Here is a 23,833-nt window from a genome sequence, read left to right as displayed (position 1 = left end):
GGTTGTTCCTTATTATTTTAGCATCATAAGTTTAGGTACACTTTGAAAGGCTATAGTATAGAACTGGCATTTTTAGGGGAAGGTAGTATTTTTTTTTAAATGCTTCAAGTACATTTTTTTCTTTACTCCATATTGCTATGTGAGGGTGTGAACAAGAATATGTTAAAAATATACTGGCTCCATATTCTTTTGGCAAAATGTGCTTTGGAAATAACATTCTTCCAATCAGTCTTTACCATTGGAGAAGAAAATATGTCAAATAGCATGTCTGGTGGTTTTTTTTTTTTTCAATGTGAGTAGAAATCTTTCTAAAAAGTACTTTATGTACAGATCCTTTTAAATTAAATAAAACTTTTTGTAAGTTTTGGTTGATGTTATCTTTTTATAACTTAAAAATGTATAAATATGGGCTGGAGATGTGGCTCAGCGGTAGCGCACTCGCCTGGCATGCGTGCGGCCCGGGTTCCATCCTCAGCACCACATACCAACAAAGATGTTGTGTCCGCCGAGAACTAAAAAATAAATATTAAAAATTCTCTCTCTCTCTCTCTCCCCTCTCTCACTCTCTCTTTAAAAAAAAAAAAACATTAAAAAAAATGTATAAATATGAACCACTTAAATGTATAGCTTTTATGTCCTTAAACCAAAATTAATTTATAAATCAAACTATAATACCAGTAAATGAAAATTGATTTTAGAGTTACTCTACTTTTTATAGTTTTTCTGAGTTCTCTTTTGTTGGTGGCTGGACAAGTTACTTTGTAACAAGTCTTCCTTCATTTGACAATACATTGAGAATATTTCATTTAATTTCCCTAAGTTTCACTACAAGTGAAACCCACTTATTTAATTCATATGCATTAATAAGTATAATAAACATCCTCAAAAAATACTCTAATGCAGTGCTATTCAGTAGAAATAGAATACAAGCCAGATATGTAATTTCAAATTTACAAATGGCCACATTAAAAGGTAAAATTAATTTCAAATCATTTCATTTAGTCCAATATCTCAAAGGCATTGTTTTAAATTGCAATCAGTATACAAAAAAGTTACTGACCTATTTTATATATTTGTGCTCTGCAAAATCTAGTGTATATATTACACTTACGACTCATCTTTGTACATATTTTAAGCACTCGGTATTTACATGTGACTGTTATTGGCTAACATATTGGACATCGTGTTCTATGAGATTTCTTTTAAAAAGGGCAGACGTTTGGGCTGTGATTTAGATATCAACTTTTTTGTGTTTATTTTCGTTTCCATTCAAGATGGGCAAATTTTGTTAATAGCGAACACTGACTTATGCTTCATATAAAATGATACAACAGTTTGCTTATTTCTTAATCTGTGCCATATTTAATTTTTCTAAATTTCTTCAGGAAAACAGTCGCCTGGAAAATGAGCTTCTGGAAAATGCAGAGAAGTTGGCAGAGTATGAGAATCTGACAAACAAACTTCAGCGAAATTTGGACAATGTGTTAGCTGAAAAGGTAAATCAGTCTAAATCTGATTTCCTGATGGGCTGCCCAATGTGTCTTTATTCAAAAGAACAGAAGCAATGCCAAGAACATTTTTATTAGGGAATTATTTGGGTACCTAAAGGAAGTTGTAACTTTGCAGGGATATAATTTAGTGAGTGGTTATGAAGGAAAACATTGCCTGCCACCAAGAAGTCATCCCTGCCTGAGTTGAACACTTTGTTCTTGTATGTTTTCCCTGTCTTCTGGTTGATGATGTTTCTGCTTAAATACTGCATTCCTCTCATGCTCAAGAGCCTGGGTGACACAGAAACTGGTATGTGACAGGTATGTGATAGGTCAAAGAAGGGCATTTGGGGAAAATGACAGTTTTGCCCTTTCACCTTCTAGTTTGGTGACCTAGATCCCAGCAGTGCTGAATTCTTTCTGCAAGAAGAAAGGCTGACTCAGATGAGAAATGAGTATGAGCAGCAGTGCAGGGTGAGTGGCTGGAGAGAACACGTGAGTGCAGGAGGGGGGCATGCATGCAAATCCCAGCTCACCGCCTCTTGGCTACATGACCATGAATAGGTCACTTCAACCTGTGGGTGCCTCACCTTCTCCTCTAGAGGGCTGTGAAAACAAGAGTACCTACCTACTCATCAGGTGGTTGTGAAGATTCAAGGAGCCAATGTTGAAGTTGGCTATTAATATTGTTAGTCAGTGTTCAGCTAGAGGAATGAGAAGTTGTGCTCCATTTGTATACAATGAGTCAAATGCATTATACTGTCATGTAAAAGTAATTAGAACAAATTTTATATATATATATATATATTGTTAGTCAATATCCTGCATCAGGGAATCTGCAAACTGCATTTAGGTCTGCTTTATCTAGGTCAGAAGTTTCTAGTGCTTAGAGGAAAATATAATTTTATGCCAAGTGGAGGAATATGATATTGCCTTGTTGATGCGCTTTTTCCAAAGTTAGCCTTTCTTGATTGATCATTGCAGCCTAATGTGGCGTAATTTAGTTTTGTCCTGTGTTTTTTCTTTTTTTTTTTTAATTTTTGAATAAGTTCCTTTTTTACAAAACAAATGAAGCAGAAACCATTCAAGTGTTTCTATAATAAACTATTCCCAATACCTACCAGGAGAGATAAAAAAAAAAACTCTTTTAGAAGAATCTCTGTTTATTTTCCTAAATTAACTTCCATAAGCTTAGGAATTTGGGATTTTTTCCCCCCCTTAAGCCAGAAATACTAGTCTATTTTAACAAGGTTAACTGAGTTCTAAGTGCTTTAGATAAAAATTGCACTTGAGCGGAGGTAGGGAAAGCAGATCCCTCCTGATGAGCTTGTTTCTGGGCTGCCTTCTCAGGAGGTGCACGTGCACTTTTGAGAAAAGAAACATTTCTACTGCTTTTATAATTAAGTTACAGCTCTTGGTCCTAATCAAATGGACTGTTTGCTTTCAACGTCTTTAAATGTAATGAATTCATCAATAAAATTCATCCCAGTCTATTCACTTTTTTAAACAACTTTACATACCATATATTTCACCCATCTAAAATGTACAAATCAATGTATTTTATTATATCCACACAATTGTGCAACCATCACCACAGTCAATTTTAGAATATTTTCCTCACCCCAAGAAGAAATCCCTGATCTACCTAGCCACAGTCACTCCCATGATCACTAGCCCTAGACCATTACTGTTCTACTTTCTGTAGATTTACCTAATCTTTGCTTTTCACAAAAAAAAAAAAAAAAAAAAATGGAATCAGATAATGTGAGTACCTTTGTGATTGGCTCCCTTTACTTAGCATGATGTTTTCGTGGTTCATTCATGTTGTTAAGTGTTTCAGTTCAGTACTTCATTCCTTTTAATGTTGGAATAACATTCTATCATATGGATATATTGTGTTTTGTTTATCTATCATTGGTTAATGGACATTTGAGTTTTGAGGGGCTTTATGAATAATGCTACTATGAAAATATGTGTGCCCATTTTTATGAAGACATAGATTTTCATTTCTCTTGGGCATATACATAAGAGTGGAACTGCTGAGGCATATGGTAACTCTGTGTTTAACCTTTTGAGAAACTGGCAAATCTCTTCCATCTTGCATTCCCACCAGTATGAGAGTTCCAGTTTCTCTGTGTCTTGGTTAACAGTTATTATTCTGTATCTTTTTTATTTTGGCTATCCTTGTGGGCATGAAGTGACATCCCTCATTGTTTTTATTTGCATTTCTCTAATAGTTTAATGATTTTTTGGATCTTTTTACATACTTACTGGTTTATTTTCTTGGGGGAAGTATCTTAAGAAATTTCTTAAGATATTTTAAAGGATCCTATGTCCTTTGCCCATTTCTTATATTTATATTTTTATATTGAGTTCCTTATATTTTATTATTGAGTTATAATAGTCTTTATATATTCTAGTTACAAGTCCCTTCTCAGATTTGAAATTAACAAAACTGTTCTCCCATTCTGTGGGTTGTCTACTTTTTTGATGGTGCCTGTTGAAGCACAAAAGTGTCTATTTTGATGATGTCCAATTCATCTGTTTTTTTTTTTTGTGTGTGTGTTGTTGTTATTGTTGCTTGTGTTTTGGTGTCACTTCTAAGACTTGTGTGGGTTTTTAAACCCCAGGTATTACAAGACCAAGTGGATGAACTCCAGTCCGAGCTAGAAGAGTATCGTGCACAAGGCAAAGCATTCAGGCTTCCCTTGAAGAACTCACTGTCAGAAGAACTTGATGTTAATAGCCGCGGCATTGAGCCTGACCAGGGTAAACACATTCAGACATTATCTTTTCAGAGTCTTTGCATTTAACCTTTGCAAGAACTGTGACTGAATGTGAAATTGCAAAACTGGCAATCTGAAGGGAAAAAAGCCCTTGTCAATTCTCATGTTGAGCTGTTTCACTTGCGGTCAGGTTTTTCACTTATTGTTGAAGTCTGTATGAGAATATGTCCATCTGATTTTTATATGCATCAACAAAGGAATGTTTCTTTAAAACAAACAAACTGACTGCAAATCTAAGAACCCATGCCTTTGGAGTGTTAGAATTCAGACACAGAGCCATTGCTGAATCCTTTCTCTGGGAGTGCCTGGCTGGTATGAAGATGGTTTTGGAGGGTGAGCCAGCCGCAAACCACAGAATCTGTAACTGGTTTTCTTATGCTGGCTATGCTAAATGCCTCTGTTGCCGCTGCAGAACAACAAATAAGATAAATAAGGGTTGGTTGCCTGTGCCTTTGAGGAAAATTTCCAGGGGCAAGGTTGGAAGTCAGAGTTGTTTGGGAACCATGCGACCTTTACTCCTGGCTCTTTCCCCCATCTTGATAGCCTGCCTTTTTGCTCAGATGCATTGAGTTCAGGTTTCAGAAACGGATCAAAATCAGTTCTTTTGTTATAAATAGCTTTCCTCTCTGCTACTTGGGTGAAAGTACTTTTCTCACAAATATGGTTCATTGCTTCCCTCACCTACTTACTGTAGAATCAGCAGGGGGTAGAGGAGAGGAGTGGAAGAGGTCTTCAGCCGTTTTCTCTGATTTTTGGCCTATATACTCTAGTCAAGGGTGGAGACTATATGATACATTTCAGCAGCTTTTCCATCCAGCAGTTGGGTTGTGCTCTTCACAGATGGCTATCTTTGGGTGGCCTATATCCATGTGTTGATTCTCAGCTGGGGATATGCCATATGATTAGAAGCCCAGGTCAAGACTGTCAATCCTAGCTGTGAGGTCTCTGCCCAAGAGGGGTCCCTTTCTCCCATCTGCCTATATATTCCCACATGAAAAACTATCTTGGGCTTCCCTGCCTTAAGAGGTTGCTACCTAATAGTAGACTTTGTTTTGTAGACACACAGTGTTTTGGCACTAGCTCAACCTTCGACTTAGTCTTTTCCTTCTCGATGTCCTCATCAGTCATCATGGGCAGTTTCAGAGGTACACTCACACGGTGGAGTTGTGAATCCTCACCCTCACCACCCCCCAAAAAAAACCCTGCCTATATCCAGGTTCCAAATTATGTCCTATTTTTCAGCCAACAGTTTTAGAGGGGGATCAACAGGAAACTCAATGACACCAAGTCTTCCTTTTTATTGAGTGATGAGCTGAACATCCTGACTCATGATGTCCACTCCTCAAAGCCTGGCAGCAAGTATGCTGGCCACTCACCCCCCAGCCCCGTTGCCCTTGTGCCAGTTTGTCATTCAGTAGTTGCTGGATGGATAGAAAGCTGGTTGGCCAAACTTCTCCCACTATTTACTCACCACATACCATTTCATTAGGAGGAGGTCATGTTTAAGCAGTAATTCCACACCTATGTCTACCTACTGTTTAAAAAGGTATATTCTGCTGAGGTTGGTACATTGCCGATACAAGAAAGAATCTGTTCATCTTAGTGTCTTGTTTCTCCTAATGTTTGAAAAGAGAAGAGACTTCTCTTGGCTTCTCTTATTTTCTAGTAGCTCACATCTGGGGAAATTTAGGCTGGAAGTTATGCTTTAGGTAAATTGGGGGTCCCTCCTCAGATGCCAGATTGTGTTATTGAAAGAACCTGCCACAGGATCAGTGGGTCCCCTCTGTTTTTAGGACTGGGTTCTGAAGAATGCAATCCACTCAATATGAGCATCGAGGCTGAGCTGGTCATTGAACAGATGAAAGAACAACATCACAGGGACTTGTGTCATGTAAGACTGGAGCTTGAAGACAAGGTAAGTTTCTCTTACCAACCCAGATCCCTAATTTCTTTGATCTCTGACAACCATTTTCATGTGGGGCTTTCCCAAGTCTTTCTCACACAACAGGACTTTCTATGCATTTCTTCCTATGTCTGGTGGCTACCAGAAGCCTACTTCCTCAGGCTGAGGGCAAGCCCTTTTCCTCCTGAGAGAGTTTCTCTAAAAAATCTTCAACATCTTAATAAAACCACAAAAAAATCCCTTTGATGTAGCATTATGTACTAAATTAAGTATAAGTTATGATCCTTGGCCTCCCAACAAGTCACCTTGGGACTTCCATTTACATTCCCAGTCTTCTCTGTTGCCATGCAAGTTCTTATCCTCTAGCCAAACTGGGTGGTTTGTGGTTCTCCATTAAACTCGGTCCCCTTTAGCTCACACTATTACAAACTGTGCTGTTATTACTGCTTTTTGCCTCTTGAAAGTCCACTTACCCTCCAGAGTTTGCATCAAACATTGCCATCTTACAGGAAGTCATTCCAGAATTTTCTAAACAAATTTGATTTTTCTCTCTTCTAACTCCCTATGCTACATTGTAGTTCTTTTTTCTAGGCTTTTTATATTTGATGTTCTGCCTTGTAAACTTGTCTTATCCATGTCCAGACTAGTTTCTCTTCAATGGCAGGAACTATGTCTTAATCGATTTTATGTTGCCTTGAGGCTTTCAGGGTACCTTGTAGTATCAATAAATATTTGAATTAATTAAATATTTTAAGACCTTAAGTTTTCAGTTGGAAAGGACTCATGGGAAGACAAAGAGTATCTATGTGTGAGTGTGAGGGTCTTCCCAGTTCTTAATAGAGTTGCTCAGAAACTAGTATAATTTAACCAAGTTTTTTTTTAAAAAAAACAAATTATGCCAGATTTAGATATCTTATTTAAGGTGTTTGAAATAAGTTATTTTCAAAGTATGAAAATTCAGAAATGATTATAGAACAAAATACTTGCTGCCCCATCACATTCCTTTCCATGGGCTCGAGCTGAACAATCTTGTGGTGGTTTCCTGTCTTGCTTGTAGGTGCGCCATTATGAAAAGCAGTTGGACGAGACCAGGCTCACCTGTGAAAAGGAGCAGGAGACCATGAAGCAGAAGTACGAGCATGGCATGCACACCTTGGAAAAACAAATAAGTGACCTTCAAAGTGAAATTGCAGAACTCCAGGGGCAGGTCATGGCACTGAAGGAGGCGCACCGGGAGACCTGCTGCCAGCATGAGGAGGAGAAGAGGCAACTGCAGGTGACGTGGGATGAGGAGAAGGCTCGCCTGAGGGAGGAGCTCAGGCTGGAGCACGAGCTGGAGCTCCAGGCCCGACTGCAGCAGGTGGAAGAAGGCTTTAGCCAAGAGAGGGAAGGACTCATCCAGAGTAGCACCTGGACAGAGGAGAAGGTGAGGGGCTTGACTCAGGACCTAGAGCAGTCTCACCAGGAGCAGCTGACCAGCCTGGTGGAGAAGCACACTCTTGAGAAAGAGGAGTTGAGGAGAGAGCTCTTGGAAAAGCACCAAAGGGAACTTCAAGAGGGAAGGTAAGGATGTGAGGGGAGCCAAGCAACCCAGGTGCGTCCTCTCAGGGCACCAGAAGCTCCAGTCAGTGAAGGAGGCCTGGAAAAACCAGAAGGCAGAGTAGCCCAGGGGTTGTATAGATTCTTCTTAAAATTTCCAACTGATTTGACCTTGTTTACACCTAAGCTTAACTTGGAAAGTATTGGAACTATTTGTTTTTTTAAAAAAAGGAAAGTCGTCCTGGTATTAAAACCTATCTTCTAAGGCTCCAGATGAAGATAAGATGATCCAAAATGTGGTCTCTTCCTACTTTGGTTCTGTTACTTTCTAAGAAAGGCTGTTTATAAGCTAGATTCTGAGCAACCTTCCATTTCTTCCCAGAGTTATGAAATGACAATTTGTGCTCACCTTCCTTTTGTGAAATCCCAGTTCATTTGAGGGCTTTGGTGCTTCACTCCCTGACATACTGCTATTTTATTAAATAAGAAACAAACCCAAAATGAATTTGTTAATATGTATGATTTAAGTGACTAATATCCTGCAATGCATGTTTAATTAAAATGAAGCAGTGTTATATATTTCCCAAGTTAGGGGTTAGGTCAATACATATTTCATCATTTCATATGAAATACCAGTTTAAGACTTTGGTTTAAAAATCTGTAAGTACATCCAGGTCTATGCCAAAGAATTTGGTTTCATAAATATTCTCCTAACTTCAGAGAGAGCTGTCTTCCAAATTAATTGTAGTTGCCACTCTTAACTTTTAGAAATGTGATTCCTCCCCGGTACACATGAAACATGGAGGAATAAGTTAAGATCATTTTTAGAAAGAATTTTAACTGTTTGCTTGGCAGCCTCCTCTATGCATGGAACAATGTATTTTGTTTGTTTCTGGAGTTGGTGGCAATTTCAGTAATACTGTATGTTGACCACATTTAGGGAAAAAATGGAAACAGAGTATAATAGAAGAACTTCTCAGATAGAAGCCCAGTTTCAGGCTGACTGTCAGAAAGTCACTGAGAGATGTGAAAATGCTCTTCAAAGCCTAGAGGGGCGCTACAGCAAAGAGTTGAGGGACCTTCTAGAACAGCAACTGGAGGAGAAATCTCAGTGGCAGTTTGAGAAGGATGAGCTCACCCAAGAGTATGCAGAAGCCCAGGAGCAGCTTAAGAAGACTCTTCAGAGGGAGAAAGCAACTTCTTTGGTCCTGTCCCAGGAGAGAGAGATGCTGGAGAAAACATACAAAGAACATTTAAACAGCATGGTTCTAGAGAGAGAGCAACTGCTCCAGGACCTGGAAGACCTAAGGAATGTATCTGAAAGTCAGCAAAATCTACTGTCTGACCAGATACTTGAGCTGAAGAGCAGTCACGAAAAAGAACTGAGAGACCGAGAGCAGGTCCTATGCCAGGCAGGGGCCTCAGAGCAGCTGGCCAGCCAGCAGCTTGAACAGTTACAACTGGAACGTGAACAGGAAAGGCAGGAAATGGTGGCCAAGCTTCTGGCCATGGAGACCATCCACAGAGTGACCTGTGAGAAAGCAGATCGAGAGAGGGCTGAGATGAGCACAGAAATCTCCAGACTGCAAAATAAAATTAAGGACATGCAGCAGGCAGCAATTCCTCTCTCCAGGCTTCAGGGTAGCTGCCAAACAACAGGAGAGGATGAGGAGGAAGGAAATGGGACCATGTCCCTGCTTCAGCAAGGGGAACAGCTGTTGGAAGAAAACGGAGATGTCCTTGTAAGCTTGCAGAGAGCTCATGAACGCGCAGTGAAGGAAAATGTGCAAATGGCTTCTGAGATTTCCAGATTGCAGCAGAGGCTGCAAAGACTAGAGCCAGGGTCGGTGATGTCATCTTGTTTAGAGGAGCCAACTACTGAGTTTTTTGGAAATTCTATGGAACAGACAGAATCATTTTCATCCCCAAACCAAATGAAGCAAGAAAAAGGTGAAACTGCACCATGCAGGCTAAGTGACTTGCAAGATGATGAGGTCCAGGACCTGGGGAGTACTGCGACAAGCTCTGTTCAGAGACAGGAGGTCAGAATGGAGGAGTCTGAAGCTTCCATAGAGAGTTTTTCTGAGCTAGAAAACAGTGTAGAGACCAGGACCGGATCCTGGGACCTGAAGAATCAGATTAGTCAGCTTCGGGAGCAACTGATGATCTTACGCGCAGATTGTGACCGAGCTTCCGAAAAGAAACAGGACCTGCTTTTTGATGTTTCTGTGCTAAAAAAGAAACTAAAAATGCTTGAGAGAATCCCTGAGGCTTCTCCCAAGTATAAGCTGCTATATGAAGATGCAAGCAGAGAAAATGACTGCCTCCAGGAAGAGCTGAGAGTGATGGAGACACGCTACGAGGAGGCCCTGGAGAGCAACAAAGAGCTCACTGTGGAGGTTTTCAGGTTGCAGGATGAGCTAAAGAAAGTGGAAGAAGTGACTGAAACATTCCTTAGCCTGGAGAAGAGTTATGATGAGGTCAAAACAGAAAACGAGGAGCTAAACGTTCTGGTTTTGAAGCTTCAAGGGAAGATTAAAAAACTGCAGGAAAGAGCAGCCTTGCAGTGTGGCTCCTTCTCCTTGTGGGAAGCCTGTTCAGACAACTCGAAGGCCGAGTGTGATGAGAAGGTACTTGAACTCAATCAGACGCTGGAAGAGTGTGTGCCTGAGGTTTTGAGGGCATGCCATATTTTAGAAGAATGCAACCAAGAAAACCAGGGCCTTGAGCAGGGCAGAACGCAAATCTCCAAAAAAGTAAAAGCACATGAAATCCCTCAGGTGTATGGAACAGTTCAGACACATCAAGAAAATTCCAGAGGTGGGACTCAAGTTATACTGGAGGAAAGCCCTGTTCTCCTAGGCCTTCAAGATAAACATGTTCAGCGTCAGGCCACAATAGCAGAGTTAGAACTGGAGAAACAGAAGCTACAGGAGCTGACTAGAAAGTTAAGGGAGAGAGTCACTACCTTAGTTAAGCAGAAAGATGTACCTTCTCAGGGAGAGAAGGAGGAAGAGCTGAAGGCAATGATGCATGACTTGCAAATCACATGCAGTGAGATGCAGCAGAAAGTTGAACTTCTGAGGTAACGTATGTACATTCTAGACTTCACGGAATCCCACAGAGCACCTGATCGAATCTAACTTGCACTGCTTTCTGTGCATAGAGAAACTAACCTGTTAGTCTTCAAGAAAAGAGCAGTACCCTAGACTTCCTTCTGCTTCTATGTCATATTAACAAATAACCTTGCCTTGGAGGCATTCTCTTTCTTGTAGCAAATAAATGTGTTCATATGGAGTGTGAAAGTTCAAAATGGCGAGTGTTTGCTGTTTAACCACATACGTCACCACTGTACAACTTTACCTCTTTTCTAGCACTTAACTTTATTTGGATGGATAGCTATTATTTTGCTCAATGTCAATTACTTTCCTCATTTTGATGAAACACGTTATATGAGCATGAATGGCTTTTGTGTATTATTAACTCTCTTGGTAGATTAAAAATTCTTATCTTATACTAATATAGGAAAGATGTTTTGTGGCTTATAGTTTTTCATTTAGATAACTTGAAGTGCATGTTGATATTCTAAAAACAATCGAAATTTATCTTAGAGCGTATACTTACCAAGGAGCTCCTAGTTTCTAATAAATATGCTTAAAGAGTAGCGACAAAGGTAGAACTAATGTAAACTATTGCCCACTTGATTTTATGAAATATGAGTCTTCTAGCAAAATCTAAAAACATCTTGTAAAATATTACATCATGTTTAAAATATCTTAATGGTATAAAACAAAAAAATTCTGAGATAGTTTCTCCTTCCTCAGGCCATTTTTAGTTCAAAACATCAGCATATAATGAGATGAATAGAATCTCAAAGTAAACAGTATACATATTTCAGTGTGGCCCTTTGATTAATGTAGTAAAATTTCTTTCTGTAGGTCCCTGTGGGCATAAAACTAAAACTCATACAGCTTAGTAATTTGGTTTATGTCTATTCAGAGCAGGGAGGCCTTGAGACTGAGATAAATAAAGCCATTTGTTCAAAGCAATATGCCTGCCATTGAGAAAATCAACCACCAGATTGATATTGAATCTCAATGCCCATCTCCATGCTCAAGTTTTTTTTTAGCCACACTCCCCTGATGTCTTTTAGTGAAATTCTTACTTCCCAAAAGAAGTAAATCTTTATGTCAAAACTTGATTTCCAAGGACCAAGAGACCACTAATTTAGACTTTTCTTTTTAACTGGCATGCAATACTTACTTTATTGGAAGTTACTAAAAAATATTTTCCAAAGATGCCAGATGACTGCTTTATAACTTTTTAAAAAAATCTCTGTACTTCAGATATGAATCTGAAAAGCTTCAAGAGGAGAATTCTATTTTGAGAAATGAAATTACTACTTTAAATGAAGAAGATAGCATTTCTAGCCTGAAATTAGGAAAATTAAGTGGATCTCAGGAAGAACTGTGGTAAGACAGAGTATATTTGAATTTTCTTAAGACATTTTGTAAGGACTAAAAAACTATTTAACTTCAACTTTTAAAGCCTAGCCCCCAAATTAAATTTTCATTTTTCCTTTAGGCAAAAAATAGAAACTATAAAACAGGAAAAAGCTGAAGTTCAGAAGGTGGTTGAAAATTTAAAAAAACAGGTAAGGAAACAGTATTGCCCAATGTTTCTTGATTCTGAAATTTCCTTTTTTATTTGAAATTTACAAATTTATAGTAATTAAATATATTCCTAGAATAGTACATTGCTAATGATAGTAAAGTTGTAAATTCTGAGTTTAAAAATGGAAACTCACCTCTCATTGACTCTAAACTGGGTTTCTGTTTAGAAAATAATGTATATATTGTTTCTAGATCCTGTGCTTAATGCAAGCTTTATAACCAGCAGGAGTTGGGATACCTCTAAAGTACACCTAGAATACTAGCTCTAGCCCTTGTGCAGCTTCAGTCAATGTCAGTTCCTTTCTTTTTCCTCATCATGATTAAAAGCAGAAAGATAAGGACAGAATTTCACAGATATAGAATGCCAGCTAATCAGCATATCATTTCACAGAATCATAATTTATTCAGATAGCTTGTGCCATTCAATGTTCATTTTATATAATCTTGTAACATGTAGTTGAGCACGTGAAGAACATTTAAGATTATGTCTGAAATAGTCAAAAGACAAGGACATACTGGGAAAAGAGTATTTTCAGCACTTGAAATGTACAGGGTTTTAACATCCAAAATGTATTTTGTACTCTCACAAAAATGGTAAACCAGGGCTGGGAATATAGCTCAGTTGGTAGAGTGCTGGCCTTGCATGCACAAGACTCTGGGTTCAATCCCAAGCACCACAAAAAAAAAAGAAAAAAAAGGTAGAAAAATGGTAAAGCCCAGTTGAAAAATAGGTAATCAATTTGAATGCTCTAATTATACAAAAATAATATAACACATAAAAGATGGTTATCCTCAAAATAACGAGGGAAGTATAAATTAGTTTCTTTTTTTCTCAATTGAACTAGCAAAAATTAAAAGTTGATATCATCTAGGATTCAAAAGGTTGTGAGGAAATGAGAAATACATTGCCAATAGGATTGTAAATTGGTAGCACTCTGAAGAACAGATTTGGGAGACATCTATCAAAACAACAATGTTTATGTATACCTTCTAACCCAACAACCCTGCTTCTAAAAGATATTATCCTAAATGTAAAATGATACCAGATACAGATGGGTTGTTTCCTCATAATTAAAGGAAATAATTATAACAAACCTATATGTCTATCAGTGCAGAATGGCTAAATACATTATGGAAAATCTTGCTACTTGGGATATCCTACAACCATAAGAAGAAACACATAATTTCCAAACACTCATGGAAAGCGTAAGCATCTGTAAGATATTATAAGTGGAAACAGCAGGCTATGCAAACATGAAATGATCTAATTTTTTGCTTAAAAAAGAGAAAAGAATCTCTATGTGTATGTGGGTTTTATATATTCATAGAAATGTGTATTCATAGAAAATGATCTAGTGGTTTACATATCCAGTTGCAAACAATAGATCATCCTAAAGGATGGGATTAAGCTGTGTCTCATACACTTCTTAATGACCGAATTTGTAATAATGGGTACATATTTTTTCTGTTATTATTTATACTTACTTTTAAACTTTATATAGAAAGGAAAAAAGAATTAGTTTCTAAATCTGTTTTTTAGCAGAAGCAGGGTAGCAAGTTTTAAAAATGTATTTCAATTTTAATTAGATTTCAGATTTAAAAATCAAAAACCAACAGTTGGATTTGGAAAATGCAGAGCTTAGCCAAAAGAACTCTCAAAACCAGGAAGAATTGCAAGAACTTAATCAACGTCTGGCAGCAATGCTATGCCAGAAGGAAAAAGAGCCAGGAAACAGTAAATTCAAGGAATGGGAACAAGAAAAGTCTGATCTGAAAGAAGAACTAGAATACTGTAAAGTGCAGGTATGATCTGCAGCCACCCTACAACTTCTCTTCCCCCCTCTCTCTTTTTCCTTTTTTTTAAGGAAATCTCAAGAACTAGAAGAAATGCTTGTATTTTTTTATGCATAAATATAATAATTAAAACAGTGTGGTACTGGAACATTAATCCCTATCCCAGACAGATAAATGGACTAGAAAGTCTTGAATTTGATACAAATACTAATGGATACCTAGTATGGTCAGTCTTCTAATATATGGTTTCTACATCCATAGATTCAACTAACCTCTGATCAAAACTGTTTTTTAAAATTGCATCTGAACTGAACAGAGTTCTTTTTCTTATTATTATTCCCTAAACAATACATTATAACAACTATTTACATAGCATTTACACTTTACTAGGTATTATAAGTAATTTAGAGATGAGTTAAAATACACAGGAGAACGTGAATAGGTATACGTAAATACTATGCCATTTTACATAAGGGACTTGGTTATCTGGGGGCTTGGGTATTTGTGGAGAGTACTGGAGCCAGTCTCCCACACATGCCAAGAAATAACAGTAGGTGACAAAGGTGGCTTCTCAAACTGCTGGAGTAAAGATGGATCTTCCCCTCCCCCTCCCCCTCCTCCTCCTCCTAAAAGAAAACATGATGGGTGAATTTGTCTTTAATTATCATTTTTAAAAAGGTCAACTATGACTCTAAAACAGGGCAATACAAGAAAAAAAAATTTTGCATGGCAAAAAAAAATTATATAAAGTCAAAAGACAACTGATGAAGTAGGAGAAAATATTTACAACATAACTAGAGAGAGAAGAGCTCATACCTCTATGGGTAAAGAACTCTTAAAAATTAAGGATATAAAATCTGATAGCAAAATTGGAAAGAGATATGAACAAACAATTCACAAAAGAGATAAAAATGGTCTTCAAATCTATGAAAAAGTGTTCAAAATCAGTCATAATTAGTTAAGTGCAAATTAAACAACACTAATGCATAATTTATCACCTAAAAGACCAGCAGTAATTTTTAAATATGACAACATATTCTGTTGGCAAAAGCTCTGAAAAACAAACATTTTCATACATTGCTGGTGAGAATGCAAAATTATATCATCCGTGTGCAGGTAAATTTGGCAATAAATAACAAAATTTTGCCTAGCAATCTCACTTCTAGGAATATACCCTACAGGTATACTTGCAACAATATCAAAAGTCATATACACAGGGTTAGTCATTGCTGCATTGTTTGTAATTGCAAAATAGTGCAAACAACCTAGATGCTCCTACACAGTGGAGTGGTAGAGGAAATGTGGTGGGTACATCCATACCACAGTAGTACTGTTTGAGAAAAAAATAAGAAAGCTCTCTATGTGAAATAATTTCCAGAACACAATGTTAAGTGAAAAAAATATTCAAGAGTATCTCTATGTGCCTCCACATATGTGAGAAAGGAGACATTAGAAAATACCCATGTACCTACTCATTTTCATGAAGCTGCTCATCCCCAGAAGTGTTTTACATCTTCCAGTACTCTCACAAGAAAAGCATAAGTGAATCCATTCAAGATGTCGGGATAGGGAGGGTACCAAAATGGAACATAAACGCTGCAGGAGCCCAACAGCATGCAGGATGTAGCCACACTGGGGAAGAAAAGAATTCAGGGAGGGGCTGGGGCTGTAGCTCAGAGTTAGAGCACTTGCCCCTCATGAATGAGGTACTGGGTTCAAGCCTCACTACCACATAAAAATAAATGAATAAAGATACTGTGTCCATCTATAACTAGAAACATATTTTAGGCAAAAAAGAATTAAGTGATCTACAAAATAGATATATAATAGAATAAAGTAAACACAGACTATAATAAATACCTGAGTCCATATTAACATAAAAATTGATTAAATAGGGAGAATTTACAGAATTCATTTCAGAATGGTAATTAAAAAATGTAGAAAGACAAAAACAGAAAATCATCCCTAGGCAAAACACCCAAGTAATAATTATTGTAGCTCAAATCCACTAATCAGACATTAATAAAGCAGAAAATTGGAAAACAGAAATTTCATAATCTCAAAAGCTTTTCTGACAAGAAAAAGTAACCCCACAGTGGAGAAATGTACAAAAACTGCCTTAGGAATCCTATTCATGTTATTTAAGGGGAAAGCCTTTTAAGATGGCTTTAGTGAGTTCCTTTAAAAACAAGGACAAAGTTCATAAAGCAGCCTGTGGTTGAATTGGTGTCATTGTTTCCTTCATACTTACTGCCCTCTGTGAACCTGATCTGTCTCCCCAGCCTGAGTGAATGTGTCTATTATCTGAGTTTTTATTTTTCTCTTAGTCCTCCACTTTAGTGTCTTCTTTGGAAGCAGAACTTTCTGAAGTTAAAATACAGACTCATATTGTGGAACAGGAAAACCTCCTTCTCAAAGATGAACTGGAGAAAATGAAACAAGTAAGGCTGCATACCATTAGAGGGGCTGAGGGAGCAGACTGTGCCCCCCTAGTCTGGTGTTTCTAGCCACCAAACATCCTTTGCACTTGTTCCCCTCAACTAGCTTATTGCTTGGTAAAGCTGAGGATTTAAGGGACAAGTCCATTTGCAAGAGCTCTTATTGGTAATTATTCATATTTCTTTCTAGTTAGGTTGGAGACTCCAAAATTCTATTACTGTAAATGAAGCCCAACCATTTCAACCCAAGGAATTGGTAGTTCTACTTTCTCCTGGCCAGGGAGAAAAAAAGTAGCATTAGTTTGTTTAAAAAGGAGGTGACTTCTGCTCCTAACTTTCCTTACTCTGTTTACTCTGATTTGTGAGGATACAGGTGAAGGTGGTGCCTCTGAGCGTTCTTCCTTGTAATTATTTTGTCAGGCGCCAGAAACCCTGAGTAAGGGAAGGTCAGCCTATTGTCATTGCCTTCAGCTCAGACCTAGAAAGCATGTGCCATTCTATGTGATATCATGGATCATAGCTTGCAAGCACTTCTATGCCTTCTACCTACTGCACTGAAAAGAAACACAAATAGCATCCGCAGAAATCACATGAGTCTGTAGACATCCAGAATGATAATAAGCTTTCTGGGAATTTGCAAGGTCCTGGTTAAAGGAGAAGGCTCTTCATTAGACCAATATGTCCTTCTGGCCTATTCTTCCAAAGTATGTTAGATTTGTTGCCAATTGAAGACAAGTTTCAACCAGTAAAATCTATTTGTCATAACTATTTCTAAAGCGAAATGTAAAACAACTTCAAGCAGGACATAGAAAGATGGCCCTGTTGGAATGATACTAAAGAACTGAAAAATGTGAAAGTCAAGTGCAAGGGTGGAAAATTAAACATTTATAAAATGTGGGGAAGGGTTAAGAGGTGTAAGAAACAAGTGGCCTCTTTAAATCCATGATTATCAACAGGATTAGATGGGGGGCTTATTCCCTGACCCTGGCACATTTAGCAATGTCTAGGACTCTTCTGGTTTTCACAAATGGGGATAAAGCTGGAGATGCTGTAAAACAACCTATAATGTACAGAACAGTTTTCCTTTCCCCACCCTCCCACTCCTGCTGCCAAAAGAATTAATTCAGCCCAAAGTGTCAATAATACCAACATTGATGCTGCAAAGAAACCTCCTGGTTTGTAACGTGGAGAGGAAGAAGCCCGAGCATTCACATTAGCAACACTCTACTGGGAAGTCAACTTAAGCATCCTCCAAAGGAAAGGGCACATGAAACAAGCTAGAAAACACAGATTGTTATATTCTTAAACAGCCCTTGTGTTGATACCTTGTATTTGTTTCATGGTGATGCTATATTCTTGACCCACATTTTTTGAAAAAAGATTTTTTTCTAGTTGAAAAAGCATGAGGACAATATAATGTGTCACTGTGCACAAGTTAGATGGATGGCAGAATGGCAGTACAGTTATGTTACCCTGAAGGTGAAATTGAAAGCTGGGATCATTATTTAACAACATCTGTCTGAGTCCATCTGAGCAGACATTGCAGCACTGAACTGGGGAGTGAAAGAGAAGCCAGCAGGGAACGGTTTGTTAGAGTTAATTATAGTCTGCAAGAGTTTATATGTCCTCTGAAATATCTACAGATAGGGAAATCTCAGCAGTCATGAAAACTCCCTGTTTATAAATACCTCTTTATGAACACAGCCAGGAGATGATGGTGGGGCTCATTTGTTTATCTCTTACAGCTGCACAGATGTCCTGATCTCTCTGACTTCCAGCAAAAAATTTCTAGTGTTCTAAGCTACAATGAACAACTGCTAAAAGAAAAAGAAGCTCTGAGTGAAGAATTAAATAGCTACGTGGATAAGGTAGTAAAAACAATAAGACTTTACCACATCATGGAATGTGTTCCCTAAAGAGCATTTCTCTAGAGGTACTCAACCACGGGCCTCCCATGTTAGCCTTCCTGTTCCAGAGTTTCCTGGAACAGCATTTCAGCTGGTCTTACATTACCTTAGATCTCATGAAGCCAAGATTGTGACTTTGTCTCATTTTAGTATATTGGGATACTGATTAATATATATAATATCTACATACAATAATGATACTGTTCTGTATGCTATAACTAATACATTGTTTTTAATAATCTGAAATCTATTTCATAGACAATTTTTTCTATTAGTTTCCTTAGCAGATCCAAAACCTCTTCTTTCTTTCTCCCTACCTGCCTTATTCTGTGTTTTCCTGTTACAGTACACTCCTGAGATTTCTAATTGCCTTCCAGCCCAACATTTCCTACCATCAAAATATGAGGCATGGGGCTGGGGCTGTAGCTCAGCGGCAGAGCGCTTGCCTAGCAGGCATGAGGCACTAGGTTCCATCCTCAGCACCACATAAAAATAAACAAATAACATAAAAGCATTCTGTCCATCTACAACTACAAAAAAAAAAAAAATGAGGCAGTAAGGGGGGAAAAAACAATGGGAAAACCCAAAAATGAAAAGGCTCAAAATTAGAAGTAGAACAGAGTCAGGAAAACTTCTACTTTATTTTTCCTTTCCCTGATCTCCCATGTAGGTGGTACTTGTTCTTGACAGTGTAAGCAAAGGGTGATAAACTGAGGCTAGGTATGTTTGCAAAAATGCCTTCTCACCTGCTTCTCTTCCTAAAACAGGTGGCAAAATCAAGACGTTTAGAGCACAGAATTGCTACAATGAAGCAAGAACAAAAGTCTTGGGAGCACCAGAGCGAGAGCTTGAAGTCACAGCTGGTGGCTTCTCAGGAAAAGGTATGTGGACAATTCCTGTTTCATTACCACATGAATATTTTCCTATGTCTTCCAATAGAAATCCCAGTGGAAAGAATACTCCAGGTGGGCTCAGAATGATCACATAGTATCCAATTTTACATACATGTTATATAGTATGTCCATATATTGCAAACAACATTTCCTTCAAAGTTCTTTAGTTATGAGATTACTTATTATGAAACCTTGAGAATAGTATATTGAAATCAGTGTTTGTTCCCAATTTAGAAATAGGATTTCTGAAGCACGTCCATGCCCTATTAAAGATCTCTATCAACATTCCTTTTACAAAATTTAAAGTTTTAATTGAAATATATATGAGATATCAGTGCAAAATAGGATTCTACAAGCATATATTATTATTTTCAATGAAGAGATCATTTACAAACCAATACCACAAGCTGGTAAACTTGAAACTCGATTTCTCCAGGACACAGTGAAGCCACCTTTTGTGATGCCAGTCGGCACTCTCCTTTGTCAGCTATCACTTGGCGATCTACCAGGTGACTATCAGCACTACCTTGCTCCAGGCACACTTTACCATTTTCCTAAACATAATTTAGCATCTTGTAAACCTACATAATATCCTGGGATTCCACCAAACTACTGAAAAGAGAACTGGATATAGTAAGCAGAAGCAGGAGCCTTGGAGTTCTCTAGTCCCTGTTTATTCGTTCCTGGATATGGTGGCGGTAAGACCATGAGGTTTGGGTAGCAGTGTAAGCTTATTCTTTTCATGCAGGTTCAGAATTTAGAGGAAACCCTGCAGAATGTGAATCTTCAAATGTCTCGGATTAAATCCGACCTCCGAGTGACTCAGCAGGAAAAGGAAGCTTTGAAACAGGAAGTGATGTCTTTACACAAACAACTTCAGAATGTGGGTGACAAGGTAATTTTTTTTTTTATTGAGGCACACCTTTTTCTTCTATAATGTGATCATATAGATATATATATAATTTTACATATAGTTGTATTTTTGTGAATGTGTTTGTGTAACTACCACTAGTCAAAATATAGAACATTTCTGGCACCCAGCTGGCTTTTGTGTCCTCTTGAGTTGATAATACTGATACCCACTTGTTTTATAAAGAGAAGTTCCTTTGAAATAGTTGTTTTATTAATGCTTATTACTTATGTGGATTTCATTGTGATGTATTTGTAAATGCATATAACATATTTTTGTGCATTTCTACCCACCCATTACCCCCGGTATCCTCCTGTCTCCCTCCTCTATATGCATCTACCTCTCTCCCCTCCCTCATATGCTTCCTCCTCTCAGTCTTCTACTTTCGTGTCATCTTTTTATTTTCCCCTTCATTCCACATGAGAGAGAACATGCATGTTTATCTTTCTGAGTCTGGTTTATTTCTCTTAACATGATAATCTCCAATTCCATTCAGTTAACTGCAAATGTCATAATTTCATTTTTCTTTATGGCTGAATAATACTTTATAAGTTGCCTGTTATGAACTGTATGTTGATAAATGTGGGTATACAGGTATCACTATAGTATGTGACTTTAATTTCTTTGGGTATATATCAAGAAGATATAGCTGGATGATGTGATAGTTCTATTTTTCATTTTTTTAAAAAGACTTCCGTGCTCAATTTCCTTACTGGCTATACTAATTTACTTCCCATCAACAGTGTATAAGGGTTTTCTTTCCTTTCCTTTCTTCCCACATCCTTTCCAGTACTTAATTTTTGTATTCCTTTTTCTTCTCTTTTTTTTTTTTTTTTTTTTTTTTTTTATGATCGCCATTCTGACTGAGATATAAGAGATCAGGTGAGGGACTGGGGTTGTGGCTCAGTGGTAGTGCGCTTGCCTAGCATGCATGAGGCACCACATACAAATAAATAAAATAAAGATCCACCAACAACTAAAAAATATTAAAAAAATAAAATAAAAGATTGGGTGAGATGGAATTTCAGTGTAGTTTTGATTTGCATTTCCTTGATGGCTAAAGATGTTGAACATTTTTTCATGTAATTATTCCATTTGTACTTTTTTTTGAGAAGTGTCTGTTCAATTCATTTGCCCATGTATTGTTTGTTTGTTTGTTTGTTTGTTTTTGGAGGGGGTAGTTTTTTGAGTTCTTTACACATTCTTGATATTAATACTCTGTTGGGAGAGTAACTAGCAAAGATTTTCCTAATTTTTTAAGTCTGTCTTTATTGTTTCTCTTGCTGTGCAGAAGCTTTTTAACTTGATGTAATCACACTTGTTGATTCTTCCTTTCATTTCCTAAGTTACTGGAGTCCTTTCAGGAAGTCATTGCCTATGCATATATTTTGAAATGTTCCCCTTATGTTTTCTTTTAGAAGTTTTAAAGTTTCAGGTCTTATACTTAGGACTTTGATCCATTTTGAATTGACTTTTGTTTAAGGTTGAGAGATAGAGACCTAGTTTCAATCTTCTACATGTCTGTATTCAGTTTTCCCAGTACCATTTGTTAAACAGGCTGTCTGTGTGTTCTCCAAAATATGTTTTTGACACGTTTGTCAAGGATCAGATGGCCATAGCTGTGGGGATTTACTTCTGGGTCCTCTATTCTATACCATTGATCTACATGTCTGTTTTTATTTTGTTATAATAACAAACATGTTGTGTTTGTTAGTATAGCTCTGTAGTATATTTTGAAATTGGGTATAATGATACCTCTGGCATTGCTTGTTTTGCTCAAGATTTCTATGGTTATTGTGGGCCTTTTGTGATTCCATATGAATTTTAGAATTGTTTTTCCTAGTTATGTGTAGAATGTCATCAGTATTTTGATAGGAATTGCATTGAATTTGTATATTACTTTCTGTAATACAAACTTTTAAACTGTTTTAATTCTGCTGATTCAGGAATATGGAGGCTTTTCCACTTTCTACAGTATTTTTCCATTTCTTTCTTCACTGTTCTGTAATTTTCACCTTCTTTGTTAGGTTGGTTCCTAGTTGTTTTATTTATTTATTTTAAATGATTGTCAATGGAATTATTTTCCTGATTCTTTTTCATCAGATTTGTTATTGGTGTATAGGAAAGTTATTGTTTTTCATATGCTACTTTGCTGAATTTATCAAATCTTAAAGTCTCCTTCCTTGTAGAGTCTTTAGGGTCTTCTAAGCATAGGATCATATTTGCAAATAGGAATAATTTGACTTCTTCCTTCTGTATTTATGTTCCTTATATTTCTTTATCTTATCTAATACCTCTGGCTTTTCAAGTACAAAATTGAATAGGATTGGTGAGAATGAACCTCCTTATCTTGCATCTGATTTTAAAGGAAACACTTTTTTTTTTTTCCCATTTGGTATGATGTTGACTTGGGGTTTGTCATATATAGTTTTATTATATTGAAGTATGATCCTCCTATACCTAGTTTCTTCAGGGCTTTTATTATGAAGGGATGTTGAACTTTGTTGAACTTTGGGTTTTGTTTTTTTTTTGGCTTTTTCTGCATATGTTGAGATGATCATGTGATTTTTGTCCTTGATCTATATATGTGGTGTATTGCCTTTATTGATTTGCCTATGTTGAACCATCCTTGCATTCCTGGGATTTGATCATGGTATGTGATCTTTTTAATGTGTAATTAAATTTGGTTTGTAAGTATTCTATTGATGGTTTTTGCATCTATGTTCATCAAAGATATTGGTCTGTTGTTTTCATTTGTTATTTTATTGTATCCTTTTCTAGTTTTGGTATCAGGATGTTACTGTCTTTGTAGACTGAATTTGGAGGAATTCCTTCCCATTTAATTTCATGGAACAGTTTAAGGAACACTGATATTCTTTAAAGGTCTGATAAAATTCAAAATTGAATCTGTATGTTCCTGAGCTTTTCTTTGTTGGGTGACTTTTTATTACTATTTCAATCTCATTGCTTATTCTTGGTCTATTTAGGGTTTTTATATCCTCTTGGTTTGATTTTAGTTGGTTGTAGGGTATTGAAATTTATTCACTTTTTACTAGACTGTCCAATTTATTAGAATAGTCACAGTAGTCCCTAATGCGCATCAGGATTTGAGTGGTATCTATTATAGTATCTCCTTTTTTGTCTCTAATTTTATTTAATTTGGGTCTCTCTGTCTATCTCTCAATCTCTCTCTTAATCTATTTTTCTCTTTCTTTCTCATTTATTTGGCTGAGAGCTTATCGGTAGTTATTTTTGCAAAGAACCAATTCTTTGTATCCTTGATCCTTTCTATTGTTCTTTCTGTCTGTTTCATTAGGTTTACCTCTTACCTTTATTATTTCTTTATTTGGGGATTTGGCTTGTTCTTGTTTTTAAAGACCAAGAAGTGTAGCATTGGTTATTTATTTGAGATTTCTCTGATTTGTTCAATATAGACACTCATAGCTATAAAATATGTGTATGTGAACTTTTCAAGATCACATGTGTACTAGGATATTGTT

At 37.1% G+C, this 23,833-nt stretch overlaps 1 protein-coding gene across 1 annotated transcript in view; it reads left to right on the top strand.

Annotated features, from left to right (window-relative positions):
- The window catches only part of Nin (ninein), a 104,396-nt gene that overhangs the window by 57,274 nt on the left and 23,289 nt on the right, over positions 1-23,833 (top strand). Inside the window, exons 12-24 of the mRNA XM_026391069.2 lie at positions 1,386-1,496; positions 1,875-1,964; positions 4,121-4,259; positions 6,070-6,191; positions 7,237-7,742; positions 8,659-10,803; positions 12,065-12,190; positions 12,303-12,372; positions 13,979-14,194; positions 16,513-16,626; positions 18,369-18,491; positions 19,298-19,411; positions 20,172-20,318. Coding sequence (XP_026246854.2) covers positions 1,386-1,496; positions 1,875-1,964; positions 4,121-4,259; positions 6,070-6,191; positions 7,237-7,742; positions 8,659-10,803; positions 12,065-12,190; positions 12,303-12,372; positions 13,979-14,194; positions 16,513-16,626; positions 18,369-18,491; positions 19,298-19,411; positions 20,172-20,318 — 4,023 coding nt within the window. The remainder of the gene's footprint in view (positions 1-1,385; positions 1,497-1,874; positions 1,965-4,120; positions 4,260-6,069; positions 6,192-7,236; positions 7,743-8,658; positions 10,804-12,064; positions 12,191-12,302; positions 12,373-13,978; positions 14,195-16,512; positions 16,627-18,368; positions 18,492-19,297; positions 19,412-20,171; positions 20,319-23,833) is intronic.

The sequence above is a fragment of the Urocitellus parryii genome, chromosome 6 (assembly GCF_045843805.1).
Source record: "Urocitellus parryii isolate mUroPar1 chromosome 6, mUroPar1.hap1, whole genome shotgun sequence".
Taxonomy (NCBI): domain Eukaryota; kingdom Metazoa; phylum Chordata; class Mammalia; order Rodentia; family Sciuridae; genus Urocitellus; species Urocitellus parryii.
This window is presented reverse-complemented; position numbering and strand designations above follow the sequence as displayed.